This window comes from Polyodon spathula, unplaced genomic scaffold (assembly GCF_017654505.1).
Source record: "Polyodon spathula isolate WHYD16114869_AA unplaced genomic scaffold, ASM1765450v1 scaffolds_828, whole genome shotgun sequence".
NCBI classification, from domain to species: Eukaryota; Metazoa; Chordata; class Actinopteri; order Acipenseriformes; family Polyodontidae; genus Polyodon; species Polyodon spathula.
Window position 1 is genome coordinate 43,829 of NW_024472315.1, and position 22,812 is coordinate 66,640.

At 44.8% G+C, this 22,812-nt stretch overlaps 2 protein-coding genes and 1 long non-coding RNA gene across 3 annotated transcripts in view; all 3 read left to right on the forward strand.

Annotated features, from left to right (window-relative positions):
* Positions 1–3,060, forward strand: part of erbb3a (erb-b2 receptor tyrosine kinase 3a) — a 34,888-nt gene extending 31,828 nt beyond the window's left edge. Inside the window, exon 28 of the mRNA XM_041241897.1 lies at positions 154–3,060. Coding sequence (XP_041097831.1) covers positions 154–890 — 737 coding nt within the window. The 3' untranslated portion in view covers positions 891–3,060. The remainder of the gene's footprint in view (positions 1–153) is intronic.
* A 3,493-nt stretch (positions 3,061–6,553) lies between these two features.
* pa2g4a (proliferation-associated 2G4, a) lies at positions 6,554–17,266 on the forward strand. The gene is made up of 13 exons (XM_041241896.1): positions 6,554–6,701; positions 8,634–8,762; positions 9,000–9,105; positions 9,720–9,789; positions 10,296–10,388; positions 10,508–10,571; positions 10,698–10,776; positions 11,163–11,241; positions 12,354–12,487; positions 13,025–13,119; positions 13,632–13,759; positions 14,241–14,294; positions 15,614–17,266. The coding sequence occupies exons 1-13, from the start codon at positions 6,614–6,616 to the stop codon at positions 15,677–15,679; spliced, it is 1,185 nt and encodes a 394-aa protein (XP_041097830.1). The 5' UTR covers positions 6,554–6,613; the 3' UTR covers positions 15,680–17,266.
* Positions 17,267–18,650: 1,384 nt separating this feature from the next.
* On the forward strand, positions 18,651–20,455 carry LOC121309048. Its single transcript, XR_005948595.1, has 4 exons — positions 18,651–18,710; positions 18,828–18,854; positions 19,724–19,746; positions 20,148–20,455. It is a non-coding gene; the product is annotated as an uncharacterized LOC121309048 (long non-coding RNA).
* Positions 20,456–22,812: the final 2,357 nt, after the last annotated feature.

Sequence of the window (22,812 nt, forward strand, 5' to 3'; positions counted from 1 at the left end):
TTTAGCTGCTGGCACGCAGGCCTCCTCCCTCTTTTGGGAGCTTTCTTAAACCTGTACTTATTTTTTTAAACTATAAGGGGAATTGCTGTTTTAAAGTAGTGTGAAAAAGGTAAATGATTCCGTTAATAATGTTTCTCCTTGTTTTCTTTCCAGAGCCACACTTGTCCTTGTCGGGCCCCCGTGACGACGACAGTGAAGAATATGAATACATGAACAAACAGAGCCGTCTGCTCGCACTGTCACCACGCTGCAGTACTGCCGAGCCACCCCCGGGAGGCGCTGCTGAGCTCAAGCAGAGCAGGTCCCCACGCTGCCCTGCCTCCAAATCCCCAGCAGCCCCTGCTGAGCAACAGAAACAAAAAGACACTGTAGAGTACGAGTACATGGACACGCGCAACGTGGTGCTGGACCCCAAGGAGCCTCCGAGCGCCACCCGGAGGAAGGAGGACCAAACAACAGCCAAGGAGGAGAAAGAGGAAGACTACGAGTACACGAACAAGCAGCCCAGACTGACCAAGTCACTGAGCATGCTCCAAAACTTCAGCAAGGCGCAAGTGGAACGCGAGAGGACTGGGAAAGCAGCGTCGGTGGAAGATTTGTGTTCAAACGGTCCGGAATCGGGAAGCACGGCCCCGGATCAGCAGGAATACGAGGAGATGGACGCGTTCGCACTTCCGGAAGACTCCAAGGATCACGCCATTAACACGACGCCCCCGGAAAAGGCGCCGGAATATCAGAACTTTCCCGAAGCGGAGAAAGCGAGCGAGAAGGGCCGTGTGAACGGGTTTGTGAAAATGCGGGCCGGTGCTGGTGAGCGGGACCACTCCTTCGATAACCCCGATTACTGGCACAGCAGACTCTTCCTCAAACCAGATGCTGTGCGCACGTAGGATAAGCTAACCCCCTAAACTCAGACCAGGGATCGCACCAGTCGACTGTTTGCAGCTGATCAAGAACATGAGCGTTTAAGCTAATAGAATCTAACGCTGTGTGTTTCTAGAGTTGTAGGTGAATCGGTCCTTTTCAACCACAAGAATGATGCTATCTTGGTTATGGATAGCAAATATAGCTGAAGATTAAGGGGTTCATTCTCCTGCTTAATCCTTGTGCTATACTACCATCTGGTGGGCAATTGATGAAATGTTTAGTGTCACGCGTGGACAAATATTGGAACTGCAAAGTCTTTTTAAATAGCAATGCTTAAGACTGCAAATTCCTTGAATGAGATTTCTCTTAGAACAAATGCCATGTTATGACTTTATGGGGAAATTCCAATTTAAGTTTACAATGCAACACTGCTCTAAAATGGACATGTCATATACAGGATCATTATTATCTGTTCAACCTGCAAAAAGGGAAATAAACTAGAGGCGGCTTCCAGTCCAGGTCGCCTCCAGCTGAAACTAGGGGGTGTGTCCTATTGGTAAAAGGGGTGTGGTTAAATGAAGAGGAGGGGTCAATATCGCACATTTATTTTACAGCCGCTGTTTCAATTAAAAACCACTAGAGGGCGCTGTGGTGCACTAAATACAGTAGTGCTCTGTAGAGTTCAGTGAGCAATGAAGGTGCTTATTTAGAAAGAAAGGGAAATCAAACTGTTAGCGGTACAATTGAGGGTGGCCTTAATAGTTCATTGTGCCTTGCTCAAGTGGAAACAGAGTGCAGTTTATGTCAAGAACAAAATGAAGAATCCAGATACCGAATGACAAACTTTTCATTTTCTGCTGCCTGAAGTGGAGTCCAAAGCATCAGAGAGAGTGCCTCACAGTTTACAGAGCCTCCTGTTCAACTACTTTTATTTTACAGTTGCTGTTTCAATTCATACCCACTAGAGGGTACTGTGGTGCACTTGCTACTGCAGTCTCAGGTTCAATGTCTTTAATCCAAAAGATCTTTACTTAGCCAACACCAAGAGAGAGAGAGAGAGAGAGAGAGAGAGAGAGAGAGAGAGCGAGCGAGCAGAACATTTCACACTCTACAGCATTTTCCTTGGGAATCGCCCATCATACCTAAACTAGCTTACCTTGAAGAGCAGACTGACTTCAATGCTATTCTTCTTTCCGGAACCTGAAGCTACAGCAAACTTGTGTAGGAATTCTAGAATCTTGCACTCCTACAAGCATTATAGAGCCCTCTGCAGGCTAAGGAATGGAACTGCACCTAATTGAAGTCTCCCTTTTCAGAAGCTCTGTAAAAACCTGCATTTCATGTCTGCGAGATAAGGATTTAAAGTTTCTGTTGTATTGTAGATATTTTCTAAACTGTCTGAACGCTGAAGCCTCTCCTGTATTTCAATCGAGGGCTGAAAGGCTTTAGAAATGGGTTTTTTTTGTAACATATTTTTGGACGTGTTTGAAGTGTAAAAACCAGAGAAACTATACACTCACTGGTACTATTTCAAGTTCAAATGAGAATTTCATAAATACAGATCTGGTTTACAATCAGGGTTTAAAACACCCAGAGGGGGTCTTCAATCACAGCGGCTTTGTCTTTAAGGGTATAGATCATTAATGATTAAAACAATTCATTATGGGCATTGATCATATAGCAATATCTACTGAGCGATCATTGCACTTAAAAGAAAGAAATAAAGACACGCTTTGCTTGCCTGCCCCTCCTTAACAACCAAATTCGAACCCTCTTAATAAAGCTCTAATCCTCCCCTATTGTTTTCTGGTTTGCATTTCATGTTGCAGATCTAATAACAAATGCTGTAGTCCTGACCCTCACAAGGGTCAGCCCACAGATCCAGGCACAACACTATAAGCGAATGTCCTGTCGTGTGTCCCAGGTAATAGGAACACCTGGGGTCATGAGGTGGGGCCCTATTTCCTGTCAGGAAGGAAGTGATTGTCTGTAGAGTTGTGCTAGGACGGACTGACTCAAAGTGACAGTCAGAGAGACAGACAGCTTAAACTGGAGCGACGGGAAACGACAGGAAAGAATGAAACACTTTGCTATAACATCTTTCAACTGTAATCTGTGTTAGAATGGAGATCTGTTTTTTTAAGGTCGTGCTGTAACCTGTATGCTGTATTAAATACCAATTTAAACACTGTACTATTTTTTTTTTTTTTTTTACACAATGTGATTTTGGTTTTAGGTTCACTGCTCCACTGAAATGAAGAATGCAATGCTATCTATGCTTTGATTGTCGTGCTCTGTGTGTGTGTGTGTGTGTGTGTGTGTGTGTGTGTGCTGCTGTGCCAGGTGACAATCTTCATTTGATAACCAAAGAGAGTTTGTGGGAGTCAATCGGACCTTCTAAAGAATACATCTCTGGAAATAATCATGGCAGTTCATGGTGCACAAGATTTCCTTCATAATAATCATTTCACGTATCAATCTTTGCTTGTGCATTGCTACGGATAATCTTTGTAGACAAGCATCAAAGGTCCTGTTAAGGTCAAATTGTGAGCTTTTCGTTTTTATATGCAAGTGAAAGTTTTCCAGAAATGCTTCTTATTAATCCATGACTTGATCCAAAAAAGGCTTTCCTCTAAAACATGGGTGTTGTTGTCATGTGGGGACTAACCAGTCCTGGAGCCAGTAAGTTAAACACGCAGGTATTCAAGGTAAGTGTGGAGTATACCCCAGCATCATCAAAGCAGGCTGCAAGCTGCTGATCAGAGCTTCACTATGGCTGTCAGCGTGAGTCTGGTGGAATTCTGCACTCCTTTGGTCTTGTTAATGCAAGTTTGTGTTAATCATGAATGCACAGCACCCCCTGTGCTTGTCCACTGTCAGTGCTTTTGCTTTTTGGTCCTCAGGTGACTTTATAAGTTCTTGTTTGATTCCTGGGTGTCTAATTTATATCTTCCACTGTTCACCCTCCTGTACACTGGACTTGTTGACTCTCCAGTTTGTGTACATTCCCAGGCACGCGCGCGCACACACACACACACACGCACAAGCTTCTTCCCTCCTTGTAAAGCCTTCTTGCCACTCTATATGTGAATGAAGCTGGCACGCCCCTGCAGCGGTGGGAGGTTATAGATTTCTTCTCTCAAGCTGCGGCTGTGTTTTTGTAATGAATTACTGATGAGTTATACAGGAAATACATGCAGAGCTGATAGTCTCAATATATTAAAAGCTGTTTTAAATCTATACACTGTACCCTTAAATAAAACAATGCAATACAAATGTAATATAGCAAAGTTATTATAAATATATATATATATATATATAAAATAGAATGTTATGGTCACTGCAATGCTATGAGGGGAGGTCTATCTTAATGCTCTCACAGCCCCCTGGGTTAATCAACATCACAGAATATACTCTAGGGTTAGATTGCCACTGTTCAGGTTACTATATTAAACTTGATTGGGGCATATTTTAAAGGTGTTACTTTGATATCATTAATTCCTATTATGTTAAAACCCCAAGTAAATGGCACAAAAAAAAAAAAACAAGAACGTTCAAAATGTCAGCAGTGCTTCGGAGATGTTGAATCCCATCCCTTACAGTAGTTGACTGGTTATCAGGTGTCTTTCTCCTTTCAAAAATGTGGAGTTTATTACTGAAGAGACGTGCCACGTGTCAGTCCTCTCTGTAATCCACTAGTGTGTTTGTGAAGGGCTCGTGGCTTCGGGTTTCTTTAGTTTATTCGCTTTGTGCCGGCAGGGTCAGCGCAGGTACATCTCCACAGCGCAGCACTAGCACTAAGAGACACCTGCACTTTACTGTTTCAAACACACTCAAGAAATTTTTTCTCTGTTAAACAGAAATAGGAGTAAATTAGACACTTTGCAAACGGGCCCGTGGAATCATAGCTCACCTGTTATGTGTTTTTTTGTTTTTGTTTTTCTCAAAATTATTCTTTGTTTAGTTGCCACTGTGTGTGTGTGCTTCTTTTTTTGAGCTGAATGTTTTGTATGGAATACATTTGAAATAAATATTTGACTTTCATCTGAATAGGTGTCCAATTTTTTTTCATGACAATATTATTAGAACCCCAGCTTTGTTCTACACACGCACTCTAGTGGTTAGAGCTGAGGAGCTGAGGAGCTGAGGAGCTGGGACTGAGGGAGCTGTGGAGTTTAGGGGCTGAGGAGTTGAGGAGCTGAGGGGCTGAGGAACTGAGAGGGGCTGAGAACGGGCTGAGGGGATGAGGAACTGAGGGGCTGTAGAGTTGAGAGACTGTGGAGTTGAGGGGCTGAGGGGTTGAAGGGCTAAGGATCTGAGGGGCTGAGGAGCTGAAATGCTGAGGGGCTGAGGAACGGGCTGAGGGGCTGAGCTTGGGATGAGGGGTTTAGAGGCTGAGGGGCTGAGGAGCTGAGGGCTGAGGAGCTGAGGATCTGAGGGCTGAGGAGCTGAGGAGCTGTGGAGTTGAGGAGCTGAGGAGTTGAGGGGCTGTGGAGCAGGGGCTGAGGACCTGAATGTCTGAGGAGCTGAACGGCTGAGGATCTGAGGAGTTGAGGAGTTGAGCAGCTGAGGGGCTGAGGAGCTTGGGCTGAGGAGCTGAGAGGGGCTGAGAGGGGCTGAGGGGCTGAGGCCAGGGGCTGAGGAGCTGAGCTGAGTGGTTGAGGGGCTGAGGGGCTGAGGGGCTGGGTGGAAAGCAGTGTGTCTCTAGTGGTTAGAGCTGAGGGGCTGAAGGGTTGAGAGCCTGTGAATGAAAAAGTTTGGCTCTAGTGCAGGGCTGGCCAACCCTGGTCCTGACAATTCAACAGGTTTTATAAGTAACCCTTAATCATCCATTTCTGAACAATGTAAGTTGTTCAATTGAATCAGGAGTGGTCGGCTCTGGTCCAGGAGAGCTGCAGGGTGTTCAGGTTTGTGTTCCAAATGATCTCTAAATTACATAATTGAACAAACCTGCTTAACTAGTCTAAATGAAATAGATGATTAAGGGTTACCTAGCAACCCTGCTGAATTGTGGCTCTTCAGGACCAGGGTTGGCCACCTCTGCACTAGTGGTTAGAGCTAAGGGGCTGAGGAGTTGAGGGGCAGAGAGGCTCAGGGGCTGAGGGAGGGAGGGCAGCAGCGTGGTCTAGTGTTTGGACCTGAGGAACCTGCAAATGCATGCCTGGCGTAACATATTTAAATGTACATTGTAGAAAAAAATATATAATCTTGCCAGTAAAATGTGTAATGGAAAAAAAAATAACAAACAGAAAAAAATATAATATATATATATATATATATATATATATATATATATATATATATATATATATATATATATATATATATATATATATATATATATATATCACCTCAATCGTGAATTCCCGCCACAATGGTGATAATATATAGTACTATAAATCCCATAATAACCTGCGAGGCAAACAACATTAACCTGTTTCAACAATTTCAAAACATCAACTTTAATATCAAACTACAAGTCCCACAACCTCTAGCAACTACGTCGACAGCATGAGACTTGCTTGCCTTCCAACCACGCCGGCGTGAAACCGCAGGCGCCCCTTTGCGGCAACTGGTAGTTGTAGTTTTATGGCATGACTCTTTCCATTGATATCAACGGTAAGGACGCGAGGCAAAAGACTACAACGCCTCCCATGATGCCGCGCGTCAGCTGCTGCGGTCCGCTGTGTGCGCTGCGTGTGCGAGCCAGCCAGCCGAGGGACAGAGAGAGAGAGACGCGGACAACATGTCGGGAGACGATGAACAGCAGGAGCAGACCATTGCCGAGGACTTGGTCGTCACCAAGTACAAAATGGGGGGTGACATTGCAAACCGTGAGTGCCCTGGCAGCGGCAGTAATAACCGGGGGGGAAAGGGGTTTGTTTCGTAGCTGGGAGACGGGCCCTGTCACAGCCCCCAGCCTCCCAGCACAAGCTGCCATGTGCCGGCTGAAGCGGCCATCGGGTCGGGGAGCGCAGCTAACTTGTCGGGCCTGCTGCCCGCTCTGGCGGCTTAGCGGTCCCGGTATTTCAGATGCATGCATTGCAACGCACACGCACTTTAAATACAAATTCTGCCCATGTTAAAGTAGTAGCTTCTTTATTGAGGACGTAAAAACACCCCGAATCTCCCCACTCCGTCACGTTTATTGCGATGTAGTTTCTGCTTTATTTGTATTTCTCGGGTCATTTATTTGTTTTGCATGTGTCGGTTGAGATAGTCCGCTAAACATGCGGCAGAGAAGAGTTGCAAGCCTCTGCAAGCGGGCGGGAGGAGGGGGGGGGGACGATTTGATTAAATATTCGTGTTTTTTTAACGAGCTCGGTGCGTGGCCCGGGTAACCCACGCACAAGTAAAACTACACGAGTTGAGCAAAGTTTTTTTTTTTTTGGGGGGGGGGCGAATAACCACACTCGTCACACTGGCGTGCTGCCATTTCGCGATTGTGGCGCTTCGTTGGTCGTGGTGTCGGGTATCTTTAAATACACGACCCGACTCGAAGGTCTTTTCTCTTGAATATCATCGTGTGCGTTGTGTAAAGTTTGCTGCTGCTTTAAGCATCGTGGCACAGTACTTGAGAGAATTGTACAATGGTCTGTGATTTCAAAGCATGTGAAGTGCCAGCAGTATGCGGGCTAGTACAGGTGGGAGCGGTTGTCTTGCTTTGCTGTCGCTGCTGTATTGTGTGGAGTGAGCGGCTGACTCTACTCGATCCCCACCGGTCACGATTCTTAACGTTTTTAGAAAGGTTGTGTGAACTCCACTGAGTTGGAGAAGTTGCCCCGTCTTTGTGGTTGGTGTTGCTGTGTGCAACGCTGTCCAGTCTGCGTGGACGAGGTAGATCTGCACGCTAGGGAGTAAACTTTTAAAAGCAAATGCACTTCTGCGGGTGTTGCGAAAGATCTTGAAAAAAAATGAGCGTATACAATAAATACATTTCGATTTGTACTGTCTTAATGTTTATTTTTATTTATATAACTTTTTTTTTTTTGCGCAGGATGTTATAAATGTGACTAAAGTGCCATTTCATTGGTTGGTGTTGTAATTTGCCCGAGCAGTACAGAGTTGTTATAATCATAGGCATCTTAGTTTGTTATACAACTGAAAACCTGATTCGTCTTCCTTATGAAAGATACATTTACTACTTAAATCCACGTTTTGTTTGTGTTAAACATGAAGGTGTATTCCTGAAAGTTTTTAAATCTTTTTTTTTTTTTAATGCCCTTTGCTTTGGTACGATTTTAGCTCTTCCCCATATGTGAAGATCTCTCTAAAAGAGCCACTGTAGTACACTTAAAGATTCTCCTTTAGCCTTTTCTAACCCCTTAGTGGGATTCTCCACTTCTAAATAAAGCAAGCCTTGTTGGGCAGCATTCTTTGGACAGCCTCTGTGGTTTAATGTGTTTGAAATTCAATTTCCTCACAATTTGAGCATGTTACCTATACTCTGTGGCTAGTTCAGCTCATGAGTAAAACTTGTGCAATTGGGTCTTAATTCCATTCCTAGACGTGGTTATTCTGGTACCTACAGCCCTCCACGTCTTTCTGAAGTGAGGTGATCATACTCTGGCGTCTGGTTCAGAATGGGTTGTGAAACTCTGTAGTTGCGTCACAATGGTATGTGGAAGTCACTGCTTCCACTACTTGTAGCAAATCAAAGATGTTAGCCAGTTGACAAAGGCAGAGTCTTGATCTCAGGAGGACCAAGTGCTGCCCTGGCCATGCCTGCAGACACTGACTGTGTTTTCCTGTTTCTCTCGGTGCAGGAGTCCTGAAGGCGGTGGTGGAGGCATCAAAGGTGGGCGAGCTGGTGGTGGTGCTGTGTGAGAAGGGAGACGCCATGATCATGGAGGAGACAGGCAAGATCTTCAAGAAGGAGAAGGAGATGAAGAAAGGTGAGGGGTTCTGGCATCTCTAGTGGCCTCCTGGAAACTCCCCCGCTTCATTTGAAAGTGTTGTGTGCCCTGGGTGTTTCTGGTCCACAGTTTGAATGCTTGCCCTTTTTTTTTTTTATAGGAGAACGTTTTTTAAAGTCCTTTGTGTGCGCATCTGATTTTGGAGCCTTTTCATTGTGTTATAAAGGGTCGCTTGTTTTATTCAACTAATTTTTTATTTTATTTTTTCTCTTGCAGGCATTGCTTTCCCCACAAGCGTATCGGTCAATAACTGCGTGTGCCACTTCTCCCCGCTCAAGAGCGACCCAGACTACGCCTTGAAGGAGGGAGACCTGGTCAAGATGTAAGTGGATCCTGTTGCTTTACCATTAGCTCCAACTGGGGAGAAAGAACCGCATACTGTCAACAGCAAGTGTCATGTTAGTCAACATAAATGTAAATTGCAGATTGATTTCTTCATCCAGTTCATAGCTGGCACAACACAAACTCGGCACCAACGCTGTCCTTGCAGCTTGCTCAGTACAGTGTTGTCTGATCTGGCGTGGGCACGGTGGTGTATTAGATTAGTTTACAGTGCTACAGTGTGGAAAGGGTTATGTCCAAACATAGGGTGATATTTCTTTGTTTTCAGAAGACTGATTATCGGTGCTACATTTTTAAATACAAATAACAGAATTAATTTACCATGAGCTGCAGCGACCCCTTGCATCCAGAACGTTTACAGCCATGTTCACCATGAGTTTTCGTGGATACTCACGTCGAAACACCCAGCTGGAGAGAGCACAGCGGCTGTAATTATTGTTCTATCTAATGTCAGTGCTGTAATTGCTAAACCAAAATGAGATGCCCATGTGGGCCTGTGCCTGTCCTCTGCCTCTGTTTAATTACCTGGGAGGACTAGGCTGCGTTCCACGGTTACTCTTGAGTTGAGCTGACCGTGTTTTCTCTCTTCTGCAGCGACCTGGGTGTCCACGTTGACGGCTTCATCTCCAACGTGGCTCACAGTTTCGTCGTGGGTGCGTCCAAGGTACGAAATAAGAGTCATTGAAAGCCCAGAGCTGTGTACTCGAGCAAATGCTGATTTCATGGTACAGAAAATAAGTATGCTGCCATTACTGTTCAAAATATATATACACAGACACACACAATTGACACTAGAGCTGCACAAACCGATTATTCAGATCAAGCTGTGCCCAGGTGAGGGTCAGTGGTGTTGATCAGGGTAGTTTACCTTTCCAAGTGAAGAAGCAGCTGCTTGGGTTTGTGTGGATCGCTGTTCTGCACAGTGTCTTAAGAAAAGCAGCGATCATCACAAACCCAAGCAGCTGTCTCTGCACTTGAAATGGTAAATTAGTCCAGTTGGTGTCAATGTCCCTCTCATTGTCAGTGCCTCATTTCTATGGAAAGCTCAGTAAACAGTGTGAAGAATTCATTGCCACCTATCTTTGGACTTCCCAAGCCCCCTGCTCAGTAATACTTCCTTGGGTATCCAGCGCTGACGATGCTGTTTGTTGCTTTTCCTCTGGTTTCCAGGACAACCCGGTGACGGGCCGGAAGGCTGACGTGATCAAGGCAGCTCATCTGTGCGTCGAGGCAGCGCTTCGGCTGGTCAAGCCAGGCAACCAGGTTTGAGACGAGGGGTGCGGGTGCTGGAGTGAGAACTGGGCTGGGGACGAGAACTGCAATTTACATTCTTTTATTTAAACAATTTAAAACTCTTACTTTTTTTTTCCTCATCTCTTCAGAACACCCAGGTTACAGAGGCCTGGAACAAGATCGCGCAGTCCTTCAAGTGCACAGCTATTGAGGGTAAGTGCTAGCGGCTGCTCACGCAAATGTAGCTTTTAATTTTGAACTTGGTTTGTACGACCAAGTGGAGATGTGACTGTTCTCGCATTCAGGATTTAAAAAAAGATAATTATGTACTGTTTCCAGGCATGCTGTCACATCAGCTGAAACAGCACGTCATCGACGGGGAGAAGACCATTATCCAGAACCCATCCGACCAGCAGAGGTGAGCAGCACCCACACGCCCTGCATCTCCAAAGTCATCTGAGACACATGTTTGCAGGTTTACAAACGCCTTGCACCTCGACTCCCAGTCTCGCATTGCTGCAGGCATGTCACTTAGACATTTCACAATGCCCTCCTTGTATTTCATCAGTACTGAAATCCATTCGGTCTTTCTCAGGTTAAGTTTTCGTATGATCACCTTTTGGATCTATCACAGCTTCTAAACGTCTAGAATGCACATGTGTGGGAGAGGGGATATCTTTTTACCGCTTTGCACAGCAGTTAAGCTGCTCAGTACCTCAACCCAGCGGTGTTCGTTTTGATTCACAGCTGGAGATTTAACATCAAGGAAGGTACTGACTGTCTGTTCTGTGTGTTTGTCTGCAGAAAGGACCACGAGAAGGCAGAGTTCGCGGTCCATGAGGTCTATGCTGTGGATGTGCTTGTCAGCACCGGAGAGGGCAAGGTAACTGCATATCCCTGCTTATTATCTCATACACATTGTGGAGGCATGCATAGATGTCTAGGGAACCATCACTGTGTTGAGCCTTGGTAAGGACATTCTGAAGCACAATTTAGAGAGTGTCAGTCTGGATCTGCATGAAGGTTCCTGTTAGTCAGCAGAGACACACATAGGGAACTGCTTATCCAATTGTGTTAACCCCTCTGGGTACACACAGGAACTGAGCGGCTCTTCAAACGGTTTCTTCTTAAAATACATTTGAGAGCGACACGAATGTCACACAGGAAACTGACTATTTGGATTACCAGATCCAGCCTATCGGTACATTTTAAACCTTGTTCGTGCCCCTTATTTAAAAAATAGTTAGCATCATTTTTTTGGGGATGTTGGACCCTTGTACCTTCAAGGGTTAACGCTTTGCAGTCCATTTATTCAGCGCTTGTCAGGCGCATCAGGTCCAATTTATTTTCACACGCGCTGTTTGTCTTACACGCACTGTTTAAATTTTTTTTTCCCAGAGTAAAACAGGTTTAAAAGGCATTGAATTGCAAAAGGACACTCAGTACTGTATCTCCAGCCAAGCCCCACCCCTTGTTCGCTGTATTTTTCACATACCTCTCTCCTCTCCTGATCACTTGTTTTATCACAAGTCCTCATTAATGCGATCTAAGTCTTTATTCTATCTCTATAACATCTCAACAAGCTCTGCAAGTGTCAGTGATCTTCTCTGAGCGCTGGATGCAGAGTCAGCTGTCGTTATGTCCATGTTATCTCTGTAGAGAGAGGCCTTTTTTGTTTTCTGGAGAAAAAAACGACTAAAAACGTGTGCTTGACATCTTTTTGATGATGTCGGACAGGAAAGGGAAAATTGTAATGTTGGACGTGATCCGACATAGGACCGCAAAGGGTTAAAAATGTTCTTTTTGGCACAAGTTATTCAGAGTATTAGACTGTAGTGATGTATGGAGACACATCCATAACTCACACTTGCATGTTTTATTTATCATGGCAGTCTGCTTTTTCGTGATACCAGTGACTGCAGTTTTTTCTCTTTGCGTACTTGTTTGTGAAAGTTTCTGTAGTTTTGAATGTGTTGTTTGTTTGTTTAATTTCAGGCAAAGGATGCGGGTCAGAGAACCACAATCTACAAGAGGGACCCCTCGAAGCAGTACGGCTTGAAAATGAAGACGTCTCGCGCCTTTTTCAGCGAAGTGGAGAGGCGGTTCGATACCATGCCTTTCACTCTCAGGTACCACGTCTCATCAAGCACAGAATTCAAGTGTGGATGTGCATGATACTCAGGGGCTTCGTTCGGTTTTTATTCATTTCATTTTTCGGTGCTTATTTTGAGCTATTAAGTTGTACCTTCTTTCCTTTGCTGTCTTTTACAACGAAATCCCTATGGTCATGGGCACATTCTTCGGGGGGGTTTTGTGTGTAGGCATTTATTTATATCCTGCTTATCTTAACTGTAATACAGCTTTAAATCCCACAAGCTATAACCCTATTTTATTTTATTCTGTATTGGGTGTTTTATCATGTATCTTAAACCTCACAGCCAACACTTGCCCAAATTGGATACAACATTTAAATGGACGATCCCACTTAGAAAGTGACTTTTCCACAGTCTTTACACCTTTTATTTATCATGTCATTCTTATGAGCCGAGACACCAGACTGCACCAAATAAAACTGGCTTGCGAAAATGAAGAAAGCTTTTACATCTTGATCCCAATCTCCGTTAGAAGTGTTAGGATGATAAGCGATTCTCTTGTTTCTCCGGCAGGGCGTTTGAGGATGAGAAGAAGGCGCGGATGGGCGTAGTGGAGTGTGCCAAACACGACCTGCTGCAGCCTTTCACCGTGCTGTATGAGAAGGAGGGTAAGGAGGCTCTGTCCTCGTCTGCCCCCCCCCCCGTTCCCAGCACAGTTTCCTCGTCTCCGATAGAACCCAGCTGCATTACTCTGCCTCCCAGTATCCTCCCATGCATGTCCTGCCTTAGACCAGCATGGGGTTTTCGTCTTTGAAGGAAATAAACCTGGTACCTCATTGAATGACCTGTTAAAGAAACAAGAAACCCTACAGAACACGTGCTATTTATTTCAGACCTCATTTGTGCATTGGTTTCCTTTGCATATCTTTGTGGTAGTCATTTTTCTAAATACTATTAGCGAACTAATATGTACATGGTCATTCAATATGATCACTGTATCCAAGCACTATTTATTAGTCCCAAATGCTGGCATAAATAGCTATTAATTAAAGAATTGCTTGTTCATGTTCTCTTTCTAGTTTTTTAATCCTCTTGCTTTCCCCTCTGATCTCAGTAATGTCTTGGTTTTTCTTGAACTGTGGAACTGACTCCATGCATGTCGTATTTTCCCTCGCTACAGGAGAGTTTGTGGCTCAGTTCAAATTCACAGTCCTTCTGATGGCAAACGGGCCCATGAGAATCACCAACGGCCCGCTGGAACCCGAGTTCTACAAGTCAGAACATGAGGTGCAGGATGCGGATCTCAAGGTAGGGAGAGCTGGGTTTGCAAAGGCCTGTTTGATAATGGGATTCAGTTAGTACACTTGGAGGTGTAGTGAGCTCCTTGCACATCCAAAACCGTGCGAGATACATGTTGACAGGCTTATAAACACCTTGCAGCTTGACTGCTAACCTCACATTGCTGCAGTCATGTCACTAATACATTTCACAAGTCCGTCGTCTTGCATTTAGACATGATCATTAGTACCGAAGCCCATTTATTCAAGCTTTAATAAAAAAATGAACCTAATTAGAATAACTTCAGGTGTCTTGCTTTACAATTATACATTCCCAACTGTGAGGCTCAGGTGGAGTCTAAATGCCTGCTGTACAGCTGTTCAGTGTTAAACTTCAGTTAGTAGATTAACTTAGCAGTCTTGGATTGCATGTTGTTTGCTAGCATATCATTCGCCGAGACGCAGCTGTGTTCCAATGCTGAAGTGGTGTGACGACTCCTCTCTCTCCCCAGGCACTGCTGCAGACCTCAGCCAGCCGAAAGACTCAGAAGAAGAAGAAAAAGAAGGTAAATGTCCAGTTGTGTACAGCACCCCAGTGACCCTGGAGTTAGTGCTGTTTGTTTTGAACTGTGTTGAATTGAGGGCTTCCCATTTGAATAAACGCGGCATATTAGAGTGCAAAACACAAACTGAGGAATTAACATGCAGCTGTTATCCAGGCAAGATCTCGATGCTGTGTAGTAGTTGCATGAAAAGATAATCAATATTGACCATTTCAGATATAGATTTATTGCTTCAATTATTCTGAGAGTTCACAATGGTAAATATAAAGACATTCACTCAATGAACATTTTGCATTAATCGATTATCACATGCATTTTATGGAAAATAATTGATTCAGCAACATCTCATTTTTCAAAGTCGAGAACAAACGTTAAGATTTTTATCAGAAGATCCAATAACTAAAAACACTGCTGTGCATAACAGCAAGGCACAACTTGAACGCGTTTGATTTAAAAAAAAAAAACGTAAAAAATCAGACGGACTTGAGTTCAGTTAACAACTGAAAATGTGTGTATGTCTGCACGTGTCCCTTTAAGAGTCAATACGATTTGAACAGGACATTTCCATCTCAAAGGTGCTTGTTGAACAGTAATGTAAAACATTTATCAAAAGCATTTACCATCTATTTGAAATCCAATAAACTTCTCCCTTTCCTTTACCCCAAAAGTGACCAGTCTTTAATGCAAACTGCTCTCTAATTTGATGCATCGATTCACTGTAATTAAGGACAGTTGATCAGTAATTGATGCATTGATTAATTGTTGCATCTCTAGTGGGTACTGACTGATGCATATTCATAGTGTTCAATAGATAGCAAAATAAAGCATTAACGGACCAAAAATGGACTGCAAATGCACTGATCACAAATGTTTAATCCCATTGAAATATGTTGGCTCCTGTTATAATAAACATTGCAGTGTTATTGTGAGGTATTTCCAAGTCTCTTTGTTTGACAGATTGCTAACATACAGTGAGCATCTCCTGATATCCAGGTAGTGCTGCAAGAACTGATTATTCAGATCAAGCTTTCCACAGATCAGGATCATTGCTGTTGATCGGGATAATTTACCTTTCCAAGGGAAGAAACAGATGCTTGGGTTTGTGTGGCTTGCTGTTTTCCACAGAGTTTAAGAAAAGCAGCAAAACCCAAGCAGCTGTTTCTTATTTCAAGTTGAATCAGCCCACTCAGCACCAACGACCCTGACTTGATTGTCAGGGCCTGGTTCCTGTCAAGAGCTCGGTGTGAATAATCTGTTCGTGCAGCACGACCTACAAGGCTGTCCAGCCTAACATCATCGACCCGACAACATTGTCTCTGCAGGCCTCCAAGACCGCCGAGAACGCTACAACCGGCGAGGGAGCAGAGGAGAGCGAGGCCGCGGACTGAAGAACCTGACGTCTGCGCCCCGAAAGCTGGCCTGCCCCCCTCGTTCCGTAGTGTCTGTACCGAACCCCGACTTGAAACGAGAACAACGACAGCCCCACTGCCACCTGCTTTTCTCTTTCTCTTTCCCTTTAAATAGAGAGAAAGCAGCGTGTCAGACTGTTGGCATGCAACACGTGCTCCTATTGACCTGTGTGACTGCCCCGCTCCGCAGCAGGGCGACAGTAATTACCATGAAGTTAATAACAGCAGCAATGCCTACTAACCGTCAGGATCTCCTGTTTGTACTTTTTTTATATACCTGCCGTGTGTTTTACTGATCAGAAATGACCCAGTCGCAGAAAAACATTGAGCTGCCATCCAGTGCCAGCTACACCCTAAAAACAGCCACTCCACCCCCAAACTAAATCTGGGAAAACGGGATGAACTAGTCCTTCCTTTCACATTCGTCGGGCTACCGGCTTGGGAATTGGGTGTAAGAGGTGACTACCTAATGAATATAACTTCAGCTCCTATCTCATCCCAACCTGCAAACGCCACCCTGCTTTTAGTAGCAGTTAACTGCTTTCCAGTAGTGAGTGTTGCCCATACAGTGGCATTTTTTTTTTATATTTGCAAATATTCTGTAGGGTAAAAAGGCTTTTAAAGTTATTGCACAATGCTTTTTTTTTTTTTTTTTGGTTTAGTTTTTGTTGTGTGAGCTTTTTATCTTTAATTCAGCACATTATGCAATGGTTTATAATCGCCAAAAGTAACGGGTTTGTTCAGAATTGTGCTTGAATATGAGCTTGTTTTGGAAGGCAGATTGTTTTCAAAGGGAAACTAATGTAGGGTGATGTGGCTGTTAACAGATTGTACTATTGTTCCCAAACTTGTGAACTGTCAGCTTGTGTTTTGTTTTCTGTGCTGCGTTCTGCACACCCTGTGGTTCTGTAGTAACACAGAATTTCAATTCCAGGTTATTTTTTTTTGTAAAACCCAGTAAAACGTTGATGACATTCGCACCCGAACAGCACTTCCCATTGTATAGGCAATAGCCTGTTTGATTTAGACCCGCTGGTCTGATTTGCTTTAAAAATGAAGAGGGGTCATATCTAGTTTAGTAGGAGATTAAGCAGTTCACTAAAAGTAACTTCTTAGGGGAGGGAAATTTAAATGCACAGTTAAGTCCAAACAGCTCAAATACATCCCCACCCCCCCAAACGAAATCTCAGAAACCATAAAACTCAGGATACACAATATATTCTGCACTAGTGTTTTGTTTCTTAAAACTACTTTAGTCCCTTCTGTGGTTGGCTGCAAAAGTGGTTTTTAAATCACTGTTTTATATAGACGTAAGCTTTAGCTAGTACTGGAGTGTGTCTCTGGTTAGTTGTAGCTGCACTCCCTTTCGGGGAGGGGTGGGGGAGCTGCTTGTGTGGGTTAGTATTTTTGGAGGGGGGGTCCCTGTTTCCTTTTCCTAGTTTTTTTGGGGGTGGGACTCCTGCTCTTGAAGGCTCTGTGTGATTATTGTGTTTGATAGGAGTGCTCTGTAACATCGGAATCTGGTTTTGGGTCATTATGGGGATTATAAATAAACTGAATAATGAACTTGACGTGTCTGAGTGTTCTCTTGTGTTTTTATTTCTTGCCGTGTTTTCCTTGGACTGTCTTCCCCCGTGTGTGTCGTGCTCATTAAACCATTGGGTGACCACACATGCTCTGTGGATGGGGGCATTGTCAACCTGGAAGACAGCCCCCCCCCCGGCAGGAAAGAAATGCTGCAACATGGGGTGAAAATGATCACTCGGTACCATAAAGTAGCGATTAGCATTGACTTTGCCGTCTAAGGGAACGAGTGCACCCAAACCAAACCATGCCAGGAAAATGTGCTCCACAACATTGCGTAACCACCAGAAGTGCCTTGCACTTCCAATTAATGCACAGATATCATGATCCTGGTATGTGCGTCCGCCCACTGTTGCGCTTTGCTGATGATGTCTTTCCCTCGGAGTTCCATGCCAACATCACCTTGGACACCATTGCTTGTGAAACATCAGCAAGTTGAGCTGTCTTGGTCACTGAAGCTTCTGCCAAACGTGCCCCAACAATCACCCCTCTTTCAAAGTCACTGAGATCTCCTCTTGCAGCCATGCTAGCCATAACTATAAGCAACCAGGCCTGTGCAGCATTTTTATACGTGACACTAAGCATGGTGGGATGTTATTTTCTTAATTAACGCATGAGCTACACCTGTGTGGAAGCCCTTGCTTTCAATATACTTGGTGTCCCTCATTTACCCAGGGGTTTCCATTTCTTTGTCCACTACCTGTAGTTCGGCTTTCACTTGATAGCAAAATACGGGGTGTGTGTGAGGGAAACACTCCCCAGTGAAGATGAACTTGCTCGGTGAATACTCAGTTATACTAATGTGCGACCACAGCGTGATCGGGTTCATTCCCTGCGAGGACAGCGTGTGTGTGTGTGTGTATCAACAATGCAGCAGTTTGAAATCGATGTAAGATTATCACAGCAATCCTCAATCACGATGTGTATATTTTTAAAATATATTTTCTGTCTGCTACACATCTGTCCTAAAATATTTAAGCATGTTCAGGTGGTTTTATGTTTAACAGAGCCCCGAGTCGCTACAAATCTTAAAAGATGAAGAGATTTTATATTAAAAGTATAATCATTTCTCTAAATAATTTATAAATCATGTATATAATAAACCATTATTCGCTCTTTGGCCCAGCAGCAGCGCGTATCAGAGTTTTCCTTAACGCTTAATCTGGGCTATTCACACGTTACTGAAAACTAATACCATTGGAAATACTTCCGCCGTGAACTAAACTCAAAATATTAAACACTGAAATTACTGCAAAGCATATATGCAAAACACGCTCTATTATTTAATGGTAGAACTACAAGAACTACAATTCCAACAATCCTTCACGGGGGCGGGGCTGGAGGCTTTGTGACGTCACTAGAGAGCTTTAAATACCTGCCCCCGACGTCGTCGCGTCCTCTTGGAATTTGCTGCCATCTTTGGAAGGTGGGTAGAAGTTGTTGTGCGGCTCTCGGATATTATCGGGAAACAATCCGAAAGAATCCTGCTCAATACGAGACCATCCGCCGAATTCACTAACTGCTGTCTTTCTTTTGCTTCCAGACACATCTTCCCAGGATGCGAGCCAAGGTAAGGGGGCTGTGTTGGGCTCGTTTTCTCGGTTTTGAAAACCCCTCTCGTGGGTAGCGTTGTCTGCTGCTGACCTGCGTGCGGCGGTGAGATGGTTAACGCTGTCTTTCTTTCAGTAGGCGATGCATTTGCAAAGCAAAATATTCAAGTTACGGAATTGTGACAGACTCGAGCAATGCAATAGCATGAGGTTGAAATGACTGCCCGGTTGCTGTACTGTCGTATGTCGCGATAGAATTGCAAGACCAATCTACGTATTTAAGTTTATCCCAGTTAAAGCTGTTTCGACACGATTGTGATGTGAAATGTATTGTTTTCACTATGATGGCCTTGCAAAGGGTGGCTTATTACGGTGTGTTTCCCGTGTTTTAGACACGCCTGTGAGTCTGCCTTTGCGCACGCTGAGCACCATTTTGTTTATGCATTGTTGCATGGCTTAGCTAGCTGCACGGCAATGCTGGGGCTGCATGTGTGTGTCGCACGCAGGGATTGTGTTTTGCGCAGTGCGCCCGGTTTGCTTGTTGCAGTCTCTCTAATGGCCACAAAAGCGTGCGTTTTAAGCCCATCGAGGCCCTGGCCTTAAACGTTGGTTCGTGTTGGTAAAACGTGGTGTGGCGCCATACTGATCAGATCGCAGTGTTTTAGCGCCAGCGCTGTGGAGTGTCTAAGTGTCGTTTCTACCAGCCATCTGCACGCTCTTCACCTCCGGGGAGTTTCTAGCGCTTTGGGTTGTGCGTTTCAGTGACGGCGCAGCATGCAGGCCAAGCGCGTCATTCTGCAGCACCTGTTCCTTTGCAGTGGAGACGCGGGGTTTGGATGTCTTGTTGTGCAGAGTCACCTCTAACAATTTCATTATTTTTCCCTTGCAGTGGAGAAAGAAGCGTATGCGCAGGTAAGCCGCATTTTAATTTATTAATCCAGATTTGATGGGAATGTCCAGTTTGCCTGACAGTTACATAAATGTAGTTGTAGTGCTGTATCCTTCTGACAACGCCCCTATTCTCACCCCTTGACAATCTTAATTTCCTAAATATTTAAAACTTAAACCTTTCAGCTCAGCTTGGTTGCAGCAAACATGTCGATACTGGATTCACTAGCAGTTTGTCAGGGTTTTTTTTTATAGTCCAATGGTAGCAAATCTATTGCTGTTTGAATAATCTAGGAACCAAGCAAGCAGTCTGCTATCCAGTATGCTTCTCAACTCTAACCTTCCATTGAACCTTGGCAGTTTTTCTCCTGTTCCTCCCAGCTGTAGTTTCAACTAATTCCCTTTGCTCTCCCCTCTGCTTGCAGGCTGAAGCGCAAAAGGAGAAAGATGAGGCAGAGGTCTAAATAGAGCACATCTCCACAGCTACTGGAGCCTGGCTGTGACCTGAGCAGGGACCACTGAGCTCGGAGCCCTGAGCAGGACCCCCTCACGAGGACCGCTGTGCCCGGACGGGGGACCCCCATTAAACTGCCTGTGTGCCGGAGACACCCCCTTGAGACTGGAGGAGCATGGAAAGAGCAGCCCTTCTGTGGATCCCAGTGGACTCTGTTCATTCCCAGTCTGATGCAGTAGCTTTGTACAAAAATAAAGAACTTTTTTTGGTTTGAAACCACTTCCTGTTCATTCTGCTTCATTAATTAATACAATCGGTGGCCCTTTAAGTGTGTCGGTACTTGTGGAGTTTGCTGAAAATCCACATTGAGGTTGAGGTGTAATTAAGGTTGTGATTGTGTGGGTCTCTAGTTTGTCCCATGCAGCCTCTTGGTCTGGAATGCTCACACACTAGAACACCCGATGCGTGTTCCGTTCAGAACGTCAAGCTCCTGTCCGTAGACGGGACGCTTGCATTGAGGGGCTGGTGCTTCTATCTGATTTGTGAAGGTTGGAAAGCATGGATCCCTGTCAGCTGTGCATTGAACCCATACACATGAGAGCTACTGCTCAGATCTGATATCTGCAGCCTGCCCAAAATGGGTTTAATTCAGTTTATTACAAGGCTGGTAGTTTAGGAAGACTTGCCTGGGAGTAATGAGTTGAATCATTGTTTAAAAGTGAGTGGAAACCAGTTTCTAAATGAGAAACTTATTCAAATAGAAATTAGAAAATACATCCCAGATTAACATAATACTGAACAATCTGGTAAAGGATCTCCAGTGTTCAGCAAATTTAATTGCTGATAACTGCATGCAGTCTTAACATTGCTGAAAGTAATTTCACAATAGCAGATCATGTAGCTGGGAGGGGAGCCTTTAAATAGAGTTTCTGAACAAATGGCAGGACCAACATTAACAAATGCAAACTGCTAGATACTGAATTCCTAAAGCTTATTTTGATAATACATTTGAGGATCTAAAGGTAATTTAATAGGATGTGGACCAATGGGCAGACCTGGATTCCAATAGACTGCAGCCAGTTTCTGATTGTAGAGTTCAACAAATCTTAAATATAGATCATTACCTACATACAACACTACTGTGTGGAGCACATGGGAGGGATGGAGGCTGTGGTTCTAGTGGTTAGAGCTGAGGGACTGGGAGGGAGGGAAGCAGTGTGGCTCTAGTGGTTAGAGCTGAGGGACTGGGAGGGAGGGAAGCAGTGTGGCTCTAGTGGTTAGAGCTGAGGGACTGGGAGGGAGGGAAGCAGTGTGGCTCTAGTGGTTAGAGCTGAGGGACTGGGAGGAAGGGAGTGTGGACTGAGGGACTGGGGGAGGGAAGCAGTGTGGCTCTAGTGGTTAGAGCTGAGGGACTGGGAGGGAGGGAAGCAGTGTGGCTCTAGTGGTTAGAGCTGAGAGCTGAGGGAGGGGAGGCAGTGTGGAGTGGTTAGAGGAGGGACTGGGAGGGAGGGAAGCAGTGTGGCTCTAGTGGTTAGAGCTGAGGGACTGGGAGGGAGGGAAGCAGTGTGGCTCTAGTGGTTAGAGCTGAGGGACTGGGAGGGAGGGAAGCAGTGTGGCTCTAGTGGTTAGAGCTGAGGGGGAGGGAGGGAGGTGGCTCTAGTGGTTAGAGCTGAGGGACTGGGAGGGAGGGAAGCAGTGTGGCTCTAGTGATTAGAGCTGAGCAGTGTGGCTCTAGTGGTTAGAGCTGAGCTGAGACTGGGAGGGAGGGAAGCAGTGTGGCTCTAGTGGTTAGAGCTGGGAGGGAGGGAAGCAGTGTGGCTCTAGTGGTTAGAGCTGAGGGACTGGGAGGGAGGGAAGCAGTGTGGCTCTAGTGGTTAGAGCTGAGGGAGGGACAGTGTGGCTCTAGTGGTTAGAGCTGAGGGACTGGGAGGGAGGGAAGCAGTGTGGCTCTAGTGGTTAGAGCTGAGGGACTGGGAGGGAGGGAAGCAGTGTGGCTCTAGTGGTTAGAGCTGAGGGATGGAAGCAGTGTGGCTCTAGTAGTTTGAGCTGAGGTTTGTGTTTTCATGAATCTTCCTACCCTCATCCCCTTAATCGAATCTATGATGTAATTGTCATGAAACTTAGTAATATTTAGAATAACATCCGTAACTGCGAAATAATCTTTAGTTCTACATTTAGAGAAGCTGAAAGACTTCAGTTCAATGACAAATAAAGTTTTTCAGTTAAAGACAAACAAGAAATCCCCAGTCGAAACGTTTGTCATTAAACGCATGTTTCTTGTAGTTTTTCTGCAGGTGTGGAGGCTATTGGGAGCCACATTGTGAGGGTATATGGAGTTCTCTGTATTGCGAGGGTATATGGAGTTCTCTGTATTGCGGGGGTATATGGAGTTCTCTGTATTGCGGGGGTATATGGAGTTCTCTGTATTGCTCTGTATTGGAGGGTATATGGAGTTCTCTGTATTGCGAGGGTATATGGAGTTCTCTGTATTGCGAGGGTATATGGAGTTCTCTGTATTGCGAGGGTATATGGAGTTCTCTGTATTGCGAGGGTATATGGAGTTCTCTGTATTGCGAGGGTATATGGAGTTCTCTGTATTGCGGGGGTATATGGAGTTCTCTGTATTGCGGGGGTAT